The sequence below is a fragment of the Vicugna pacos genome, chromosome 13 (assembly GCF_048564905.1).
Source record: "Vicugna pacos chromosome 13, VicPac4, whole genome shotgun sequence".
NCBI lineage: Eukaryota > Metazoa > Chordata > Mammalia > Artiodactyla > Camelidae > Vicugna > Vicugna pacos.
Genome location: NC_132999.1, coordinates 36,246,787 through 36,268,964, shown reverse-complemented (window position 1 = coordinate 36,268,964; position 22,178 = coordinate 36,246,787). Strand labels below are relative to the sequence as shown.

Here is a 22,178-nt window from a genome sequence, read left to right as displayed (position 1 = left end):
AGGAATCTCTGGTCTGCTTTTACTTTTCTTAATTGAAGTATAGTCAATGTACAATGTGATTCAGTTTTCATATTCTTTTTCCATTATAGGCTATTACAAGGTATGAATATACTTCCCTGTGCTATACAGTACAACCTTGTTTATCTATTTTTTATGTAGTAGTTAGTATCTGCAAACCCTAAACTCCCAATTTATCCCTTCACCCTGTCCCCCGTCCCCTCTGGTAACCATACATTTGTTTTCTATGTCTGTGAGTCTGTTTCTGTTTTGTGAATAAGTTCATTTGTCTCATTTTTTAAGATTCCACATATAAGTGATATCAAATGGTATTTTTCTTTCTCTTTCTGACTTACTTCACTTAGTATGATAATCACCAGCTCCATCCATTGTTGCTGCAAATGGCATTATTTTATTATTTTTTAAGGCTGAGTAGTATTCCATTGGGTGTATATACCACAACTTCTTACCCAATCATCTGTTGATGGACATTTAGGTTGCTTCCATGTCTTGGCTATTGTAAATAGTGCTGCTATGAACATTGGGGTGCATAAACCTTTTCAAGTTAGAGTTTCCTCTGAATATATGCACAGAAGTGGGATTGCTGGATCATACGGTTAAGTCTATCTTTAGTTTTTTAAGGAATTTCCATACTGTTTTCCATAATGGCTGCACCAAACTACATTCCTACCAACAGTGTAGGAGGGTTCCCTTTTCTCCACAGCCTCTTCAGCATTTATTACTTGTAGACTTTTTTATGATGGTCATTCTGTCTCATCTGACTTTAAATTGCCAAAAGAGAATATTTGGGGCCTAGCTTGAGTCTGGGGCTCACCTCTGTCCATCAATTATACTCATAAGCGTAGGTCACAGAATATAATCCCAGTTGCTGGGGTTCATCCCTGCAGTGAAGTTGGTTATGGTGAGCGGGGCAGATACTCCAAAAGATGTCTGTCTGGGGCAGCTGTCACTCATGGGGCGGGTTGCCTGGAGCTATTGAAGACCTGCAGCAATACCTGTGCTCTAAACCCATTATCCTCCAACTGCCCTTCAGGCAGGCAGGGACAGGACCTCTTTTGATCACTGCTGTGTCTCCAACACCCAGCACAATCCCTGGTCCAGAGAATGAGAACAGTAAATGTTTGCTGAGTGAATTAATTGTATTATTTAATCTCTCCCCCTCGCCACCCACCAACTATTTAGACGAAGTACTGTTGTCCCCGTTTTACAAATGAAGAGACTGGAACACATGGAGGTTAAGCCAAGCTGGGACTGGAAACTTCAAGGTCAATCTAGTTCCCAAACCAGTGTTCTCTCTACTGTTCATTCATTAATTTGTTCACAAGCATTCATTGGACACCTATCATATGCCAGGCCGGTTCTAGGAGGTAAGATACACAAACCCCTCCCTTTGTGAAGCTTATCTTCCAAGGGGTAGACAGATAATATTCCAGACAGATAAGAAAAAAAACATAGCACGTTAGACAGTGACAAGTGCTAAGGAAATACATAAGAGAATAAAGGAAACCGAAGGACTAAAGGCAGGGAGATAGGAAGTATTGGAAAGCTGTGATTTTAGACAGGATAGCCAGGGAAGTCTCACTGAGAAGGTGACATTTGGGCACCTTCCTAAAGGAAGGCAAGAGGGAGAGCCACGTGGGAGGAAAGCATTCCAGGCAGTGGGAACAGCCAATGCAAAGGCTCTGAGCACACACAAGCAGAGAGGGATGGCAGGGGATGAAGTCAGAGAGGGCCTTAGGGATCATGGGAGGTCTCTGGCTGGTTCTCCATTGGAGGGACTCAGGCACAGCCAGCAGTGACATGGCCTGCTTTACCTTATAACAGGATCACTCTAGCTACCCTGTGGTGAACAGTCTGAGGTGGGAATGTGGCAGAAGCAGGGAGGCTGGGCTGCAGGGCCTCATCCTCCGCCTCTTACCATCTAATCGATCACTTAGAATCCACATCTTGCGCTCTCTGCCCACTGCCGCCTCCTCCCCCTGCCATCCTTCCTGCCCATCTGAGCTGCCCTGACAGCTTCTGCTTTGGGGACAGAGTTCAACAGCCCTGAAAGAAGCCTGCCTGTCCACTTTAACTCTGAGTTATTTGATAAGACTCAGAATGAGAACAAAGTCTCACCTGCTCAATGTTTAAACCAGGGAAGCTTCTAGGCTTTGTTCCCTCCGCCCGAAACTTCCCCTCAAAGCCCCAGGGGAGAGGGCTGGGGAGAGGAATCTCACGTCCTTCCCTGTCCAGTTCTATCCGGAACAGCTGGACCCCGGATCTGGTTGGGACTGGCCCCTCCTTGGGACCAGGAGGAAAAATAAATGTCAGATGTACAAGAGAGAAACACAGCTACCAAGCCACCGAGCCCTGCCAGGCCGCTGCAGTGGTCAGCCTGCCATGACTGTTCCTTGAGGGCAAGAACCATTTAGAGCTACACCGTCCAGTGAGGGAGCCGCAAGGCACACGTGGTGATTGACCTTTAGGAAAATGGCTAGCCTGAGCTGAGATGCACTGTCCGTATCAAACACACAGCGCATTTTCAAGACAAAATAAGACTGACTGAGCTCATTATTCACTTGTATATTAAGATGAAAATATTGGAGGATTAAATTAAAATTTTAATGTATTAATTTCTTGTTTCTTTTTACTGTTTTAACGCGGTTCCTAGATGATTCTAAATCACATAAGTGGCTCGCGTTACTATATTTCTATTGGTCAGCACTGCTCTAGAATTGTGACTGGCCCCCCGGTCATCTCCACGGAGCAAAGCAAAGAGAAGCATGGACAGGTCTAGTGTAATTATTCTGAGAGCTGATAATGCAAAGATAACTTTGATTTTGTTTTTCTGGTCCATTTGAAACACAGTAGAAGGAGAGAGAGCAGGAGACATTACTCAGTCCAGCCTATAACCACCTCCAACCAGCCCCACCTCGCCTATCATGTGGCGTGTGGTGCCAGATTCACCTATTAGAAGCACAGCCCTTGACCAGGTCCTTGTTATACTTCAGAACCTGCCATGGGTACCTCAAATGAGTCCAAAAGCCTCAATTCAAGTCCCAGTGCCACCGGAGCCAAACTTGTCATTCCAACTTCATCTCACATGCCCCCTGCTTAAATCCCCCCACACCTGCAGTTCACACACTCACTCATTCAACAAAGAGTTACTCATTACCTTCCATGTGCCAGGCATAAGGCTGGCTGCTGAGGTCACAGTTGTTAGCAAAACAGGCGCTTAACCTGAACCTGCTGGGAACCACACATGTAGTGGAGGATGACGGGTAAGTAAATAAGGGCAATCACAGCACATGCAGTAAGAGCAGTTATGGAGGAAGCACAAGAGCCTTGGTTGCCCCAAAGAGGCACCAAAACCAGCCTGGAGGTCAAAGAGGGCTTCCTGGAGGAGGTGACGTCTCAGTTGAAGAATTTGAGTTGGCCAGACCGAGGCTGGGGGTAAACATCCCAGGGAGAGGGAACTCTTGAGTTCAAAAGTCAACCAGAGAAACTAACACAACATTGTAAATCAACTATACTTCAATTTAAAAAGAAAAGAAAAACCAACCTGAAGCACAAAGCCGTGCAGAACATGCATAACAGAAAGACATGCATTCTGGCTGGGGGACGGGGACCAGTGGCAAATGACTGGCCTGCTGTTGATGGCAGGGGCTGTGTGAGCCCTGTGAAGGAGTATGGCATTTATCCTGAAGTGTTCATTCTGCGAGCATTTTAAGCAAGGGAGCTTCTGTTTCCCACCTGAAAAGCCTTCACCTCCTCCTCCCTGTGCACTCAAATCCTGCCTCCCCAGCTGGGCCAAGACATGTGGAGCAAACCTACCCTGGTCAGGCACTTGAAGCCTTGAAGGAGAATGAGCAAGAGGCCGTGGGGCTCCAGCCCTAGGGGAAAGTGCCAAGGGATGGAGGTACTAGAGCTGGGTTTGGGAGTCAGCAGGTGCTGGAATCTGGGGTGGAGGCAGGATTTGAGTTTGGTGTTAGAATCTGGGGGCTGGATTCAGGAATAGGGGTCAAGGATGAGGTTGCAGACTAAGACCTAATTCCAGAATTTGGAGCTGAGGTTTCAAGCCAGATCTGGGGTTGAGATCTGGGTCTGGGGTTAGGGTTGGGATTCGCAACGCAGGGTTTGGGCTGAGATGTGGGGTAGGGGCTGCGGTCGGAGCTAGGAGTTCTAGTTAGGGCTTGGGGGTTGGGGTTGGGTTAAGGCTGGGGCTAAGCTGGGGTCAGAGCTGGGGAGTGAGTTCAGGTCCAGGCTCTGGGGCAAGTAGACAACATTCCTCCTGCTGCCCAGGTCTGGGACTCATGTTGTGCTTTAACAGCAGCGGGCAGAAGCCCCTCCCTTCCCAGGAATGCCTCAGCCCTGCAAAAGGAGCAATGCCACGTCAGCCAATCAGCTCAGGCCCTGCCTTGGAAACACCTGTTGATCCTCCTACCCCTCCCCCCAGGGCTCACCTAGGTGCAGGTTAGGCAGGTGAAGCGCCTCCCCCGGAAACGGAGCTGGAGTGCCCCACCTGCCCTGGCTGCACGGATCGGATCCAGCACTTCCAGGTTTCTTGTGAGTGCCCCCCAGCCCCCCTACCCCCACCACCCCACCTTCTCCCACTGGCCCTACCCTGAGACCCTCCACCCCGCCCCCGGTCCGGCCCGCGGTCCCAACACACCTGTGCAAGCACTTTCAGACCAGTGAAGTCACAGCCCTGGGGAATGCCGGGACTGACTGAATGGCCCCTCCTTCAGCCCCTCCCCCACTCCCCTTGGGGGCACCTGCAGCTGCCCCTCCCGCCTTGTGTGCCAGGCAGCCCTTGCCCAGGGGTTGTGGAAGACCGATACCTCATCAGGGCTGTAACCCACATACAGCCGTGATGTCATGTTCCCAGAATGATCAGACCTGCGTCCTATGTATAAAGCAGGAGTTCCATTCTGAATTGGAGGAGAGAACGTTGTGTTCTTTTATTCAAAAAGCATGTCTGGGCATCTGTGGGGGCCCTAGAATTCCTGCTGGAATTCTTAGTGGAGATTCTAATGTCCTGACCCCTCAAGATAAAGGCTATTGTCCTCACTTTTCAGATTAGGAGCCTGAGGCTCCAAGAGGTGAACCCATCAGGGCTTCTCTGACCTCCCCCAAGCCCTCTTCTGACTGACCCAGAGCCGGCACTCATCACATGAACACACTGGCTGTAAACTGGGGCTCCTTGAGGGCAAAGGCTGCAGTATTCTGCCCAGTGTGAGTCACGCTGAATGGCCTCTGGAAGACGTGTTCCATGAGGAACCACTGCGAGGTCCCTCGCCCACATTCCCATGGTGGCAGGGACAGCAGCAGGGGTTCCGGTCCAGAGCCCTCCTTCCACTGTACCACTTCAGAGAAATCCTGAAAGGGATGGTGTGGGGGTGTGGTGAGAGGGAGAAGAGGCGGGGAGGCAGGAAGAGCAGTGAGGAAGCTGTGGAGAGGGAGGCTGACAGTCAGGAGCAGGGGGATGAGGGCAGGGAATGGGGTGGAGAAATGTTTAGAGGTGGTGTTCCCAGGACGTGCCCAAGTGAGGAACACAAGAGGAGGCACAGGTATGGGGTAAAATGACACATAAGCTTGGGTTGAGACCTGTTGCACCAGAGGTGCCTATGGGACATCAAGGTGAAAACCGGCTTATGGGTAGAGCTCTGGAGGGAGATCTGGGTTAGAGGGAGAGAGGGATTTGGGAACAGCAGCCTTGGCTGTGAGATTGGATGGGCTGTTAGGGGAAAGAGGGTGTCAGGGGTCAGATCCTGATTCACGGAAGAGCCACAGCCCCAAGAGAGAATATTCAGGGTCAGGCTGCTGGTTCCAGAAGGGTTAAGTCATAAGGCCCCTCAGTCCCCACAACCCTCCCCCCAGGAGCCAGCGGTGACAGCTGAGGCCATGTGAGTCTGATCCTGAATGAGGCTTTATCTCTGGGTCTTCATCCAGTCCCATCGTCCACCGTGGCACCAGCTCCCTCGGCCAGCTGGGATGGAACAGGCAACCGAGAAAGGCAGAGCCAGAGAGGTCAGGGGCTGGGCAGGGGGTTCCCTGGAGGGGTTGGTGGGCAATTTGTGTGGAGGGAGCTCTCCTGGGGTCACTGGAGAGGCATTCCCAAGGGGTGGTTCTAGGGAGGGGCGTTTCTGGAGGGGGAGATTGCAGGGAACAGAGGGGCAATTTCCAGGGACCATGCCCAAGGCTCCCAGGAGAGACCATGAGGGGCAGGGGGGCTGGGGAGATAGCAAGTGTGATTCACCCCCTGCAGGTGATGCTGACCATCCCCTGGACCGTGAGAGGAACAGGACTCTGGGCCTCTAGCTGCCACGCAAGTGGTGGGGGCTCCAGGCTGTGATCAGTGCCTCTGACCACTGACGCTGCCCTCTGCCCTTACTTGTGCCCAGATCAGCCATGTCTGAAGGAGGGGCTCGGGCCCCACCAGGCCGGGGGCTGCCCCCGGATGTGATGGCAGAGCAGGTGGAGCTGTGGTGGTCCCAGCAGCCGCGGCGCTCGGCGCTTTGCTTTGCCGTGGCCGTGGGCCTGGTGGCAGGCTGCGGGGCGGGTGGCGTGGCCCTGCTGTCCTCCACCAGCAGTCGCTCGGGTGAGTGGCGCCTGGCAGTGGGCACAGTGCTCTGCATGCTGGCCCTGCTGGTTCTGGTTAAGCAGCTGATGAGCTCGGCCGTGCAGGACATGAACTGCCTCCGCCAGCCCCACCACGTGGCCCTGCTGCGCAGCGGCGGAGGTGCCGATGCCCTGGTGGTGCTGCTCAGTGGCCTGGTGCTGCTGGTCACCGGCTTGACACTGGCGGGGCTGGCCGCTGCCCCTGCCCCCGCCCGGCCGCTGGCCGCCATGCTGTCCGCGGGCATCACCCTGGCCGCCTCGGGCGCACTCTTGCTGCTGGGCTTGCTGCTGTATCAGGTGGCCGTGAGCAGACACTGCCCCCCGACCCGTGCAGCCGCCCCCTCCACCCACAGTGACCGCAGAGGCAATGGCAGTGTCTTCAGCATCTCAGGACAATTGTCTGCTGGCCAACGTCACGAGACCACGTCCAGCATCGCCAGCCTCATCTGACCGAGCCCTCCTTCCCACCACCTGCCTCAGCCCCCACAGAACTGTGCCTGGACGCAAGTGAGTGTGTGTGTGCACACGTGCACCAAGGGGACGGTGACCGTGTATGAGCATGTGCATGTCCCCAAGACTGTCCAGCCCTCTGAGGGACTGTGTGATGTGTGAGGAAGCGCCCATGTGTTCCCAGACACCCACATCACAGGGAGGGGAATGCTTCTCTTTGGGGCTCACGGAACTGTCAGAGTCTGCCTGGCTGTGTCTGGGGCCTCTAGGCAAAGAAGTGTCTGGGATCCCTGAAGATTCCTGGTCCCTATTCCTAACACCCCTCAAAGCCAACCCCGCCCTGTAACACCCATCAGGGATTTCCCCAGGAGAGGCCCACTGCCCACTCTGAGCCCAGTGAGTCCCCTTCATTGAGGAGCGCGAGCGGTGGCAAAGTGTAAAGGACACAGGCTCCAGAATATCAGGCCTGGACTGGAGAACCCCTTGTATGCTCACCAGCTGGGGGGCTCGGGCCTAACCTCTCTGAGCCCTGGTTTCCTCAAAGTTATGGTCATGGTAATGGTCATGGATTGTGAGGGTCAAATGACATTGTGGACTGGGCACATGGCAGATGTGCAATAAAGTGCTGGCTCCTATTGGTATTGTCTTTACCCATCTCAACTGGAGACCATCCCTTCCCCTCCCCCGACAGCCACCCCTTCACACCTGTCTTAGGCTGACAAAAAGTGCCTGGAAAGTGTCCTCAGTCAAGCCTTGGTTTTCTCTCTTAGGTACTAGGAAGCCGGAGGGGAGACAGGCTGAGGGGATGCTCAGCCTCAGGAAGATATTGGGTTTCTGGTCCCAGGGAAGGGGGCAGGGAGGATGCTGAGTCATTTCTCAGTTGCTTATGTGCTGATTCAAGATTCAAGATGAAGCCTGAAGTATTGGGGTTCCTCCAGAGGCTGCAGCTCCCTGCCCCACCTCTGAAACCAGTACCTCCTGGTCTGTGTAGTCGCTGCACCGGCTGGCCTGCCTCTGGGTTCCCGGGCATGGGAGGGGTGTTTAAAACCATTTGGGTGTAGGAGTCCCTTCCTGCTTGCAGGCAGCCTTGGAAAGGATCTCCCCTTCTGTGGTGCAGGCGAGGATAGAGGTCCACTGGAGGAGCGCCCACGAGTGCCAGTTACTCTTTCATCACTTCCTGCTTTGCAAGGTCCAGATTACAGGAAGCCCCACGGAGGATACCCAGAGACAGGGAAGCCAGGCTCCCTAAGAGGTGTTAAATGTGGAGCTGCAGAGGCTCTGACAGGAGAAAATTGCTTTCAGCTGCCAAGATCAAGGCAGTTTCCTCGAGAAGATGCTAAGCTGATGGATGAGGGGAAGGGTGCTGCCAACCCTGGGAGAGAGCAACTCGAGCAAAAACAACAGGGCATGTCCAGGAGCCCCAGGGAATCCTCAGGCTCCACATATTCCAAAGTGAGCCCCCTGTCCTCTCTACCTTGAGCTAGTTCCTCCATCTCAGCATCCAGCATCCAGGTTAGTGACGTCAGATGCTTTTGCAGGCTAATGTACAGACTCCCCAAAACGATTGGCCTCCCTCTCCCTTTGAAGCACCCCAAAATCCAGCCTTGCTGCCCCATCATCATGACCCCACCACAGTCCCTCACTTCTCCCAGCCTTCATATGTCCTCTCCTGCCTTCATACTCCTCAAGACCCTGTGTTCTAGGGAGCCAGGTTCTCAGGGGGTCTTCCCCCACCCTCTCCCCCTAAACTAGCGAGTTACCCCTTTCCTGTGCCCAAACCATCAAAGGTAGATGCCAGTCCACAGTTCTTTCTCTGTGTGCCCATCTCCCGAACCAGTCAGGGAGCTCCTCCTGGCAGGGTCTGCAACCTCTTCATCAATATGTCCCTAGTTCCTGGCTCAGGCCTCATACATAGTATTATGTGGATGGGTGGATGAAGGACTCAGCTTGGTGAGACCCACCTATAGATGGGAAGGGTAGGGAAGTTAGGCCACTGTCTGCTGTTGGCCCTGAATCCTTCCCTCCTGAGGCCCCACACACCTGCCCCAGAAACTCATTCTTCGTGGGCTCCCAAGAGGATGCCCTCACTATCACCAACTCCTGGGCCATTTGAGGACCACAGAATACCTCTCCAACCTGTAAAATGGGGAGAAATCCTGTTTCTTTTCAGCTGAAGTAGGGTTAGACTCTTTCACAATATTTCTTTTAAGAAACTAAACAGAAACACAGAGGCCTAGAAAACTGGGAGGGGGAAGGGTTACACAACCAAAGGTCTGGGTGAGCAGCTATTGTAGGCCAGGCCCGCGTTACGCTCCCCTGGGAAGGATGCCAGATGAGGAACATAGTGCCCACAAAGGACCTATAACAAAGGGCAGTGGAAGTTGGCATCTTCACACCCAACTATGACGTGAGACTGACAGTAAGAGCTGGGTGGAGGCCCAGGCGAGGCAGAAATGCTACTACTTCCTCATTCCCTAATGCTGACCCCACGACCTCCCACCTCCAGCTTGTTTGCACAAAGCATCTCACCAAACCCCGTCTTGGTACCCATTGCAACCAGGCATCCACTGGCCCCTCTGCTCTCTCTCTCTAAAGCAGACCCTTCTGTCTTCATCTCCCATCTGATTAAGATTCTGTGTGACATCATTTCACCCACTCCTTGTCAGAGTCCTCAACTCCTTAGCCCCCTGACCTTTGGCCCCACCCTCCCAGCAAAATCCCCTCCGTGGAGGAATCCCCCACCCCAACTACCCATCTGCCTTCACTGCGCCTGCTGCCTCGCAGGGAGCAGTTACAAGAGAATCCACACACCAGGCAGCCTGGTGTCGCCATGAGTCCTCACCCCTCATCACAACCAGGTCCAAAACGCAGTTACATTGTGTTTCCCTGGCCAGCTCCTGCTCCCACAGCGGCCCTCAAGTTCTCTCCTCTCCCTTCACACCCCAGCATCCACTCTCCGCAACCCCCAGCTCTCTGCAGACTTGGCCTCCCTCGTCGTGAGAAAGTGAGCGTGGCGGGAAGCTTCCCCCTCGCTCCCCCGGCATCACTCCTCCTTTACTCCTGTCTGTCAAATGGTCTTGTCAGCCCAGCTGAGGAATCTGGACTTGGTCCTCAGGACACTGAGAAACATGGAAAGATTTTAACTGGGGGAGTATTCTGACCAGAATAGGACTTGGGACTTGCTGGCTGCAATGTGAAGCCAGGATTAGCCTAAAGAGAAAAAGACTGAGAAGAAATGGCCGTGCAACCCTAGAAGTGCCATCTCAGCTGGATCCTGATGGGTGAGAACCAGCTGGCCGAGCTCCAGAGGTTGGGAAGAGGATACGAGAAAGAAGGAACAGCAGAGGAAGGGCCCAGAGATGAGAGAACTGGCTCCTTCAAGGAACCAAGGAGGGTTTGTGTGGCGGGAACGCAGAGTATTAGCTGGCGAGAAGCAAGGGTGCAGCTAGGGGGAGCCCTGGGCCCCACCCGGGCTTCAGAGTCTCCCTAGCAGGGAGTACAGTTTCTTAAGGCCAAGAGGAAGCCCAGTGAGGAACTGTAAGCAGAGGAATGGCCTGGCCAGAGTTGTATTTTAGGACAACCATTCTGCCTGCCGCAGGGACAATTAATGGGATAGGGTAAAAACGGAGGCAGGGAAGTCAGTTAGTTGATTGATGCCATTTCCAGATGCAAGACAATGGGGGGTGCACAAGGGGGTGGCTGCTGGGACAGAGTCAGGACAGTCTCCCTGGATGCTCAGTGGGACTGACAGGTCTTTGTGACTGACTGGAGGAGCTTTTTCAGGATGGGAGAGATGTGATGGGTCCATGTTGACAGAAAGAGAAGTTTAAGATACAAGGCAGAGAACAGGGTGGTCTTAAAGTCCCTGAGCAGGGAGGCGAGGAGGATAGACCTGGGCCCAGGATGGAGGGATTGGGCTCATAACACTATTTGGATAGGAGAGGGGTAAGAACGTGGACCCAGGTAAGTGTGTGGGTTGGTAGTAGGAAACCGACCAACAACTACCCTCTCTGTGAGGCGGAGGCCATCTTAAGAGCTGCTCTGGAGAATAACCAAGAAAACAGCAAGATTGCCGAAGGCTTCAGAGCCCATGGAAGACTGGAGACCAGCCATGAAGAGAGTCACGGCCTGGGTGATGAGGGGGTCTCCTCAGCAGTACATGGTGGGGTCGGGGGGAGCTGATGAGGGTGGCAGAGGGTGGGCTGGCCCTCCCAGACGCTCCCACTGGGTGGCAGGAGAGGTAGGGAGAGAAACTTGCGACATGTGCCTCCTGGGTCACCAGGATGCATATTCCAGAAACTTCCAAATCTGTTCCAGTCCAGGTGGTCCTTCCCTCCTATCTAGTCCCACCCCATGTGAGACCTCCATCAAGGTGCTTCCCCTGGGCCTCGGGGGACTGACACAAGGCACCTCATGCTCAGCTCTGGCACGCTGACCAGATTGCCTTCTGGACTGCTCCCCAGGGCCCGTGAGACTGCCCTGGGCACAGCAGGGACCGACCCGCCCAGGTCCCCTCCCTGGCCAGGTATGGGACACACCACTTCAACCCTCACAGCCTGCCCTCACGAACCTGAAATTCTTGGGCCTAGTTCATGTAGTCAGGGGTGCCAGCCCAGGCAGGGGGGAGCAAGTCCAGCTACCAGAATGTTCCTTCTCTCAAGCTGTTTGATCACTGCCTAGAGGTGAGATAATGGTTTTGCTGCTGAATGAAGCAGGTGAGTTGCAGTTAACTTGTCTGAGCCTCAGCTTCTCAGGCTAGAAAACGGAGTGCCTGCCCAGCAGGGCTATTGTAAGGACGTGTCAAAACATCAGTGTTACGGTTCCTGTTGTTCTTGTTGCTCTCATGATATCCTATAGCACCAGAACTTCTAATTCAAGTCCTTTGCTGTCCTGCCCAGATCTTCTGACCTGAGTCCTGGGAATCAGAGATGTTCAAGCCCCAGCCCAGACCGAATGAGGAGGGAGGAGGCGTGACAAGCCTCTCCTGCAGGATTAAGACCGATCACCTGTTATGGGGAGCGATGGCCCTGGGGATGCCCACAGGGACAGATGCTTGCTCTGTTTCACTTTACACATCACTCATTTAATCTTTCTAAAACTGTGAGGCAAGGACTATTATGATCCTCATTTTCCTGAGAAGAAATTGGAGCACTGAGGAGGTAAGTAAGTTGCCCAAGGTCACACAGCACATAAATGGCAGAGCTGGGATTTGACTCCAGGTAATCTGTGCTCTCTACTCAGTTTGCTGCTCTGCTGGGCTTCTTAAACCTCATGCCTGTGGCTTGTGTGACCCCGTCTTTGGCCTCCACACAAGGGCAAGGGATGTGGCCTTGCTTTGGGAGCAGCAGGATGAGGCAGCCGGGAAGCTAGGTTGTCCTGTGCAGTCAGGTCTGGTTGGGGCTCCCAGGGCAGCTGCTGAGGGGTGAGAACATGGTGCAGGGTTGGGGGCAGAGGCGGGCTGGGACCAGGGTCTGAAGCCAGAAGAGGGCAGACTGGAGGAGGGGTCTAGCCGAGTCCCAGACCTCACAGCAGTTCTAGCATCCCGGCCCTTTGAACCAGGGGTCCCAAGTGGTGCTGTCTTTGTGCCTAGGGCCAGACACAGGGAATGCAGTGGGAACCAGTCCTCAGGGGAATCCAGCAGGGCCTCTCTCGGGGGTCAAGTTTCTCATGACCCCAGGGCCCTGCTCAGCCAGGCACGCCACCCGCAGCAGGTTCTGAGAGGACACCTTCCCTGCCAACCCTTCTCAGCGCTGAGCTCAGGAAAAGCGACTTCTGATCTGGGGTTGTGCCCTTTCCTCCTCCTGGATCCCTCGGAGGTTCTGACTCAAGTCCCAGAGAAGATGTGAGCTGCTTCCTGGCCCAGAACAGCAGGCAGGGCAGCTCTTCAGGGCGGGGGGTGGGCCTTGGGGATGTGTGAAGGCAGGGGACAGACTCCACTCTGTTCCCAGCAGTTCCTCCCTTGGAGGCCAGAACACACCCCGGGCCCCTTAGCTCTGCTACTCAGTGTGCTCTCCGGGGTCTCAGGCTAGGGTAGCATCCGCTGCTGTCCCAGACACAGGGACCTCCCAGGCCTGCAAGGGTCAGCCGTCTCTGGACAGAGGAACAATTGCTGGGGTTGGGCTCCTCTCCTCCCCGGCTGCTTCTTCCCAAGCTCTCCAGGCACATCCTCCTCTGCGGACAAACCCTTAGAAGTCAGTCCTCAGTCCTCCTCTACTCTGCCTCCTCCCTGGTGATCTTATTCACTCCTAGGGTCTCAGTGACCCTGTTACTGACGATTCCCAAACCCACACCTGCACACGGAAATTTGCCCTGTGAATTCAGCTGCCCCGGGCATCTCCCCCTGAAAATCCTACATCCAGCTCTGAATGCTCACTCACCCAAATACCTGCCCTTCCCCAAGTCAACACTGCCTCCATCACATCTCTGGAATCTCTCTGTTCCCTATGCAACAGCTTAGGCACATCTTACCACCTCTCTCTTGGTCTCTCCCCTCCAATCCATCCCCACACAGCATCCCCCTCTTCGGCTTCATCACTGGCCTGGGCACCCTGGACCCTAGGCTGAGCCCTCTGAGCCCACCTGCCTTTTTCTCACACAGCCCCCTACATCAGTCAGCCCTTCTCTGCTGGCTCAATCCTCAAAGGCTAGCACTGCATCTGGTGGACTCATGTGGATGGCTTCCTGGTTCCCGATGATCTCCCTGTGTCTGGGACTGACCTGAAACAAACAAGTGGGCTCCCAAAATCACAAACGGGTTACCAGAGCTTGCCCCCAAAGGGCAGAGCTGGTTGGACTTGACCCAAACTGGGCCAGTCAGATTCTGTCACCTGAGTACTTGAAACTCAGAACCAAGAGTTCGGGAGTCCAGGCATGGAGTCTTACAAGTGCCCGTAAATGACAGCACACTAGAGGTCCCATGCCTGACCTCGGGTGGCTGGGACCACCTGCTTCCCACCCTTCTGAGTCAGTTGTCCCTTTAATTCTCCCCCAAAACTTCTTTCCATCCTTTGCAACCAAAAGAGACTTCCTCAAGTCTTTGCCATCTTGAGGCTGCCTCCCTTCACCCAGAATCCCCACCAGCAACCATGACCCTGTCCGACTCCTCTCCATCGAAGTTCTTCTTAAAGTCTTCCATGTTTGACTCCACTCCCTCACCTTTCCTTCACTCACTCCTCAGCCCACAGTAATTCAACAAAGACAACAAGTATTTATATAGCATCTGCCATTTGCAAGATTCTGAGGACATGGAATGAGGCACAGCCTGTGGCTTCGGAGAATTCAGTCTAGCCCAGTAAGGGCTAAGTGCAAACTGTGATACAGAATAAAATGACATGTGACAAGAGAGTGGTAAGAAAACTCACAGGTGTTACAGGAGGAAGAGGCACTGGGAAGATGTCCTGGGGAGGGGATTCCAAACTGTATCATAGCTTTGAGCAACAAGGCACATTTTTATACACAAGTTCCAGTTCAGGAAAATTTTTTAAATGAGTGACTTTTTACTTTTATTTAAAATGAAAATAGGTTTATTCATACCTATGAAAAACATAATATATTATAACCATTTCGATTACCCACTTGATTGATAGGAAAAAATTTCAATAAGAAACTTGGCACACTGATTTTCACCTGCTAAAATGTTACCATCTGGGCACATCTGAAATGCTGCCATATAGGCAGGCCACATGGGGTCTACTGGCCAAGGATTTTCCTTACTGTCATAGAGGATTTGGGAGAACAGAAGGGCAGCGAGGCAGGGGAAGAGTGTGAGCAAAGGTCCATGGAGAAACAGCGTGTTGAGGGGGGTGAGGGTGCGGGGATAAAAAATAATTAGTTAAATAGGGGGTAAAGTAGGGAAAAGCAAGAAAGGAAACCAAAGGCTGACAGAGGCCTGATTTCATAGTCTGGCCCTTGGTAGGCTTTACCCCAAGAACAGCAGGGATCCATTGAGGGTTACTGAGCAAGAGAGGGTCGTGGTCACTTTGGTGGCTAGTGTCAAAGAAAGGAGGATTGCTCTACTCCTGGTCAGCCCCTAAGTCCGAGCCTTCAAGTCCCTGAGGTGTGTGGTTCCCACGAAGTATCTGCTATCCTTAAGCTGTCAGGCACAGGGGTTGGGGAGTTCAAGATCAGGGTTCACAGGGAGAAGGGGTCCCTGCTTCCCTCTGTCCCCAGCCCACCAACCCCAGGCTGAATGTAATTGTCCTCGATGAAGCCATCATCATCTTCATCTTCACCCGCCTCGGGGCGGACCCCCTTCCCCGGCCCAGACAGCGGGCGGTGCTGGTAGCTGGCGCGGTATTTGCGACAGAGGTGGAATTTGGCAGCAAGTGCAATGAAGAGAGAGAGGACCACAGCACCCAGCACAACCCCAACCAGCACAGGCCATGCCCGGGCCCCGCCACCCGGTCCAGGGGACACGGCTGATGCTGTGGGGAGCTCCGAGGGCCCCATGATGGCTGCAGAGAAAGAGACAGAATTATGGATAGGGCCCCAGATAGGCTCCCTGAGGACCCCAAGAGGAGCGGGGGCAGGGTCCACCCCCCAACGTCAGCATCTAAGGGGAGCCCACCCCCTCCTCAGCCTCCCTCCTACTGTCACTCACTTTGGTTTATCTCACTCATGGAGGGGCCGGAAGACACTGGTGAGCCTCAGCCTCTGCCAGAAGATTGCTGGCTCTAAGGAGACTCCCAGATGCCAGGCAGCCCCTGGGCACAGACTCCTGGAATACACACACACACACACACACACACACACGTGGGCGTCAGGGATGGCCACAGGGTGCACACTCCAGGCCACACTCACGGCCACGTCAGGGCACTGCACGAACTCTAGAGACTGGACAACCGACCGTAACCAGCTGTCCACAGGAGAAAAACAAGCAGAGCCACAGAACTTGGCTGTTTGTAAAGGAACGTTGGAAGTGGCTGGAAAAATAACTCGATGCTGGAACTTACTGAGCACAACTTCTGATTCAGGCACCAGGCAACCTGTTCACAGAATCCTGTAATGTGGATACAAACATTATCCCCACTCTGTAGGTGAGGCCCAGAAAGGTGCACTAACTCAGTCAAAGTCCCAGGACTTGAACCCAGGCCTCTGATATCAGGGCCCAGAGTCCAGGCTGCTACCCTGCTTGGTAAGCTGAGGGTGGAGGGTGGGAGAAAAGGCGGTCCTGGCTCCCATAGGCTGGACAACAGCAATTGCTTGGAGCCAAAGTGGAAACCACACCTAAAGGATGCTGCCAGTTCCCACCCAGGACAGGAGGCCCCAGACACAGCCAGGGCAGCCCTGATCCCTCTGCTCCTGAGTCAGGAACCTGCTATCCCGTCGCTACCCCCAGCCCTTCAGGCACATCCCTTGTCTCATCACTTCTGCCCCAGGGGGTGGTGGGGAGCTGAATTCACGGAGCAGTCAAAAGTAGATCAACTGAATCAGGACATTACCTGGATGAGAATCACCAGGGCTGGGGATGATCTAGAGGAGGAGTATCTGACTTAAGAGAGTATCTGGAGGAAGAGCTTCTGAATCAGAGGAGTGTCTGGGGGAGCAGCACTTGAGTGTTGGGAGTACCCAGAGGAAGGGCATCTGGGTTACAGAAGTACCTGGAGGAGGAACAGCTAGTGCCGGAGATAATTTGCGAGCGGAGCAGACTGAATCAGAGGAGGACCTGGGAGGAGCATCCAGGCTAGGAAAGCACCTAGGAGAGAAGCACCTAGTTTAGGGGAGTACTTGGCCACATTCTTTAACACCAACACCTTATCCACGCCCTCCATCTTCATCTCCAAACTGTCACGGAGCCCCATGAGCTCTTCCTCTCAATCTCCCTAGAATGCCTGCCCCTCTTCCACACCCCGTGGCCACTGCCCCAGTCCAGGCTGCCTTCATCTTATACCTCTGACACTTGCAGTAACTCCTAACTGGTCACCCCCAGGGCTGTGTGCAGATTCCTCAGGACATCCTTCAGGGCCTCACAAGCCAGCATACGGCCCTCAGGCCAAACTCTCCTTCCTCTTCTCCACAGTTCCCTCCCCATGCTCCATATACACACACATACACACATCCCGCCACTCCCTCCCTGGTTTTTTGTTTTCCCCCACCTCATCCCCAGTTTTGAGCCCCCATCCCTCAAGCCCAAGTCAGACCATACCTGCCTGTGAGGTTGTCCCAGGACCCCCTTCATGACCCCCTTCACTGCCCTGCCCAGTCAACCAGCAGTCAGAATTGGCCAGATACTCGAGGGGCAGCTCCCTGGGCAGGGATTAGGCTGATTAATGTGCGACCTGGCTCTGGCAGAGAGCTGGGCAGTCAGCTGCCTGGTGCGTGTTTGTGAGATGGGGGGGGGGTGGCATTAGAAAGGAGAGGTAAATCATTCACCCATCCATTCAGTAGCAAACATTCCTTGGGTGCCTTCTGTGGACCCCACACTAGGCACTGGGTCCTCAAAAAATAAGATTTTGTTAAACTGAAATGAGTTGAATTCAATCTGACGTTTCTAAGATTTTACTCCTACTCCTTTCCTTCCTGCCCTGTCCCTGTGGCTTCTTCCCAAGGACACACACCACTCCACCGGCTGTCAACCCACCCCTCCAGATCACATTTCTTCCACCGACAAACACACACCCCACCCTGATTTGTAGCTTCTTTCCTGCTCCCAGGAGCCCTCGGGGATCTGTAGGTTTCCGCCCCCAGGCCCCCCACTGTCTTCCCCTCTGCTCCCCACCTGTAGGAATTGTGCACAGTCCGCGGAGGGAGCTTCCGGTTGGGGCCGGCGGGACCTGGACAGGTGGGCGGGCCAGAGCGGCCGCTTGACTCACCTGGAGACGCAACAGGCGGGCGGGGCTGAAGCCGCGGGTGAGGGCGGAGGGCAGCGCCTCCAATAGGAAGGACTAATTTCTACATCTTCCCAAGCTTTCACGGAGAACCTTCTGGCGCAGGCCTCACCCCCACCCTCGGTGCTGGGCCGGGGGGAGGGGGGGGGCAGTGCAGCTGGGACCCAGAGAGGGGGCCCGCAGATCCTAGAAGGGGCAGCCTTCAGCGGGCAGCCTCTCAAGCTGGCGGCCCTGATAAACAAGTGAATTTCCGGTGACAGGTACAAAGTCCAGAGCTGAAAAGGAGAATTATAGGCCTGTGAAGGCCGCAGGCAGGAACCAGAGGGGAGGAGGCGAGCATTCTCCAGGCAAAGCCAGAGGGACCAAGGACACTCAAAACTGCCTGCAAAAGGTGTGTAAGCGTGTGCATGTGTGTTTACCTGGATAGAGGGTACAGCTTCCACCCTGACCTCAAGGATCCTGTGACCCCACAAAGCTGGGCTCTGAACATCTATCTTTTGCCTTACTCTTCTTCCCCAGGCCTAGTGCCTCTTTGTCCTTTTATACCCTCAGTCACCTTCCCTGAGCCCTCCGTCTACCCCAGCAAGCTCCGCCTCCGCTCCAGCAAGCCCTGCCTCCACCCCGAAACCCCGCCCCCTTGCAAGTCCCGCCTCCACACGGCAAACACCACCTCCTCCATACCTAGAAGCACCATTTATCACAGCATTTCTACTTATTTTCTTGTAATTTTTCCTTCCTGTACTGCCTACCCCCTTAGCCGGGGAGCTCTCCCAGGGTGGGGCCAAGTTTGACGTCTCTGGGTTCCCAGCACCTGACACAGGGCAGGCTCTCAGTAAATATCTAAGAGAGAAAGCATTTCATGAGCTAAGCCCCGCAGGCGCAGGAATTCACAGGGACCGACAGGGCACAGCCAGAGCAAGGGCTGCGGCCAGGCTTTCCAGTGGGGCATGGCAATCTCCAGCTGGATAATGGAAGCCAGTTTATGTAGGACCTTGAAGATCTTGGCACGGCAGATTCTGAACTCCTATGGCCAACGGACCCTTCCTAACTCTCCCACCTACACGTCTCTGCAGCAGCCACACCAAACTGTTCTTTATTCGTAGAACTCACCATACTCTCCCCTCCCAGGCTTTGCTTGTGCTGTTCCTGGGGCCCCTGATTTCCTCCAGCCCTCTTCTCCTCTCCTCCCCCCACATGTCACTTCCCACCTAACCACCTGTTCCTCCCAGGCCTCCTCATCACTCAGGCCCCAGCTTAGGTGCTTGTTTATCTAGACCCCTTCTGTGATGCTCCCTAGATTGGACCCCTCCTCCATGATCTGGGCCCCTGGAAGACCCTGGCTCTTCTTTCACCCCATAGCCCTGAACAGGATATTGTGATTTTCTCTTTATTTGACAGAGTCCGCTATGATCCTGTAATCTCTGGGGATAGGGTCTGTGTCTGTCTTGTTCCCCATCATATCCCTAATATCCAAAATGACAATAATAAACACTCCTGAAATAAATGAATGGGAGGAAAGTGAATATTATCCAGGATGGGGCAGTGAAGACCCAAGGAAAGTTTGGGGTTTTGGTTTGATTTTGAAACAAGGAAATCATAGAATTCAAAAGATAGTCACTTTGATGTATTCATACAATGGAATACTACTCAGCAATAAAAAAGAATAAAATAATGCCATTTGCAGCAACATGGATTGACCTGTAGATCATTATTCTAAATGAAGTAAGCCAGAAAGAGAAAGAAAAATACCATATGACATCACTCATATGTGGAATCTTAAAAAGAAAAAAAGACATAAGTGAACTTATTTGCAAAACAGAAACAGACTGATAGACATAGAAAACAAACTTATGGTTGCCAGAGGAGAAAGAGGGTGGAAAGGGATAAACTGGGAGTTTGGGATTTGCAGATACTAACTACTATATATAAAATAGATAAACAACAAATTTCTCCTGTAAAGCACAGGGATCTATATTCAATATCTTATAGTAACCTATAGTAAAAAAGAATAGGAAAATGAAAATATGTATGTTCATGTATGACTGAAGTTTTATGCTGTACACCAGAAATTGACACAACATTGTAAACTGACTATATTAGAATAAATAATTTTTTGAAAAAAGAGATATTCATTGAATACCTACCATGTCCTCCATGTCCTGGGCACTGTGTCACATGTTTTTTGTTTGTTTTTGTTTTTTAAAATTGAGATATTCACAATAGCATAACCTAGTTAATATCACAAAACATTCACCATGTTAGTCATTTTCAGTGCACTGTTTAGTGGCATTTAGTACACTGAAAATGATGTGCAACCTTCACTCTATCTAGTTCTAAAACATTTCCATCACAACAAAAGGATTCCCTCTACTCATCAGGCAGTCACTCTTTACTTCCCCCTACCCCAGCCTCCAGCAACCTTTAATCTGCTTTCTGTCTCTATGGATTCGCCTATTCCAGATATGTCATACGAATGTAATCATATTTGTGCAAGCTTTTTAATGAACTATTTCATTTAATCCTCCTAACTGTGCTGTGAGATAGATGTTAATTACTCCCTTAAAAGATGAAGAAAATGAGGCCATGAGAAGGTAATTTGCATGAAGTCCCCAGAAGAACACAAGTAATGATCTGCACGTTGTCCATCAGTCAGCCGTTTATTCTATGAATATTTATTAAATACCCACCACCAAGCCACAGCCAGCCCATACAGCACACATTGCAAAATAACAGAAGGCAACCAGCTAGATGCCCCCACAGCATGGAGAGCAGAGAGTAGGTTGCATATTAGCACCCACTGGCCCCTCAGCCAGGTGCTCTGGAGCAGTGTACAGCCTTTACAACCTTCCATGGCAGCCCTGGCAACCATGTGGTAGGCTCTGTGCTAGCTGCTGGGGGCAGAGTTCCTGGCACCATACAGCTTTCATTCTAGTGGTAAAGATAGACACTACACAAGTAAAGTAGTAAATATGATTATTTCAGATAATGGTTAATGCTCTAAAGTAAATAAAATAGCTTTGAGTGACAGACTTGTGGAGGGGGCTGCTACTGTACATTAGGTAGTCGGTAATAGAGGGGACTGGCTGAAGGGGGGACTTTGAGCTGAGATTTGAATAAGAGTGAGACAGCAATCACACCACAGTCTGGGGGAAGAATATTCCAGAAAGAGGGAACAGCCAGGACAAAGATGGAGAAGCAAGAGCATGGCTGGCTTATTCAAACAACAGAAGGGAGGCCAGCTGGATGGAGTTCAGTGAGTGGGGAGAGGTGGGGGCGTTCACTTGGGGCCACACCAAGTCCTTCCCTCTGTGAGACAGGAGGACACTGATTGGTGTGGAGGACGGAAAAGCTGAATTTCTCAGGCTTCTGTGTGAAGAATGGACAAGAGGAGGCCAGAGTAGAAGCGGGCAGGCCAGTTAGGGGCTGTTGTGATCACGCAGGAGAATGGGGATGTGGCATCAGGGTAGTCAGGCAGAAATGGGGAGACGTGCTCAGATTCTGGATGTATTTTGAAGGTGAAGCCAACACAATCTGCTGACTGGATGTGGGGTTTGAGGAAAAGAAAGTGACCAAGAGTAACTCCAGAGTTGTAATCTGAGCAACTAGAAGAATGGAGTTGTGGGGAGATGCAGGAAGGGACAAATTTGGGAGGGCAGTCTGGACCTCAGTTTTGGACATGTTACTTGTGCGATGCCCGTGAGACATCCAGGTGGCATACCAAGTAGGGAGTAGCATAAACTAGCCTGAGCGCAGTGGAAGCTAAGGGCTAGAACTATAAACTGGGGAACCAGTAACATGTGGGTGGTTTTTAAAGCCTTCATCAGAGAGAGAAGAGGGCTGAGGGCTGAGCCCTGGAGCACTCGGGGAGCAGAGGTCAGGGAGGCAAGAGAAGCAGGAATAGAGACTGGGGGTGGCCAGCGTGGTGGGAGGCAGACATTTGAGAGAGGTATCCTGGAGTTCAGAGGAAAAAGCGTTTCAAGGGCAAAGGCTTGACTAGCTACGTCAATTGCTGATGATTGGTCAACCAAGATATATGAACTGAGAAATGACCTTGAATTTGATGGTGTGGAGGTCACTGGCAACTTGACAAGACCAGTTTCAAGAGTGCTGGGGACAAATGCCCAACTGGAGTGATGCATCAGTTTGGGAGCAGAGGAAGTAAAGACAACTCCTTCAAGGAATAAAAGGAGCTGAGAAATGAAGCAGACATGGGAGGCGGGTGTGGGATCAAGGATGGGTTTTTTAAGGCTGGGAGCTTTTGGACCACCTGTGTATGCTGGT

General features: G+C 52.6%; 2 protein-coding genes across 11 annotated transcripts; one reads left to right on the top strand and one right to left on the bottom strand.

Moving 5' to 3' along the window:
• The first annotated feature begins 4,456 nt into the window (after positions 1 to 4,456).
• TMEM125 (transmembrane protein 125) lies at positions 4,457 to 7,706 on the top strand. 2 transcript variants are annotated; one of them, XM_072975807.1, is made up of 4 exons: positions 4,457 to 4,566; positions 5,079 to 5,235; positions 5,881 to 6,030; positions 6,269 to 7,706. In XM_072975807.1, exon 4 carries the CDS (start codon positions 6,412 to 6,414, stop codon positions 7,069 to 7,071), a length of 660 nt encoding a protein of 219 aa, XP_072831908.1. In that variant the 5' UTR covers positions 4,457 to 4,566; positions 5,079 to 5,235; positions 5,881 to 6,030; positions 6,269 to 6,411; the 3' UTR covers positions 7,072 to 7,706. The 2 variants fall into 2 exon arrangements, with proteins under 2 accessions (XP_072831908.1, XP_072831907.1); XM_072975806.1 differs by lacking the exon at positions 5,079 to 5,235.
• Positions 7,707 to 14,434: 6,728 nt separating this feature from the next.
• Positions 14,435 to 18,483, bottom strand: C13H1orf210 (chromosome 13 C1orf210 homolog). Of its 9 annotated transcripts, none has more exons than XM_072975802.1 (6): positions 18,317 to 18,483; positions 17,883 to 18,172; positions 16,512 to 16,765; positions 16,023 to 16,069; positions 15,671 to 15,787; positions 14,435 to 15,524 (listed from the first exon to the last, which is right to left on the bottom strand). In XM_072975802.1, exons 5-6 carry the CDS (start codon positions 15,687 to 15,689, stop codon positions 15,202 to 15,204), a joined length of 342 nt encoding a protein of 113 aa, XP_072831903.1. In that variant the 5' UTR covers positions 15,690 to 15,787; positions 16,023 to 16,069; positions 16,512 to 16,765; positions 17,883 to 18,172; positions 18,317 to 18,483; the 3' UTR covers positions 14,435 to 15,201. The 9 variants fall into 9 exon arrangements, with proteins under 9 accessions (XP_072831903.1, XP_072831900.1, XP_072831902.1 ...); XM_072975799.1 differs by lacking the exon at positions 17,883 to 18,172 and adding an exon at positions 17,789 to 17,882; XM_072975801.1 differs by lacking the exon at positions 17,883 to 18,172 and adding an exon at positions 17,789 to 17,882 and having other exon boundaries at positions 16,671 to 16,765.
• Positions 18,484 to 22,178: the final 3,695 nt, after the last annotated feature.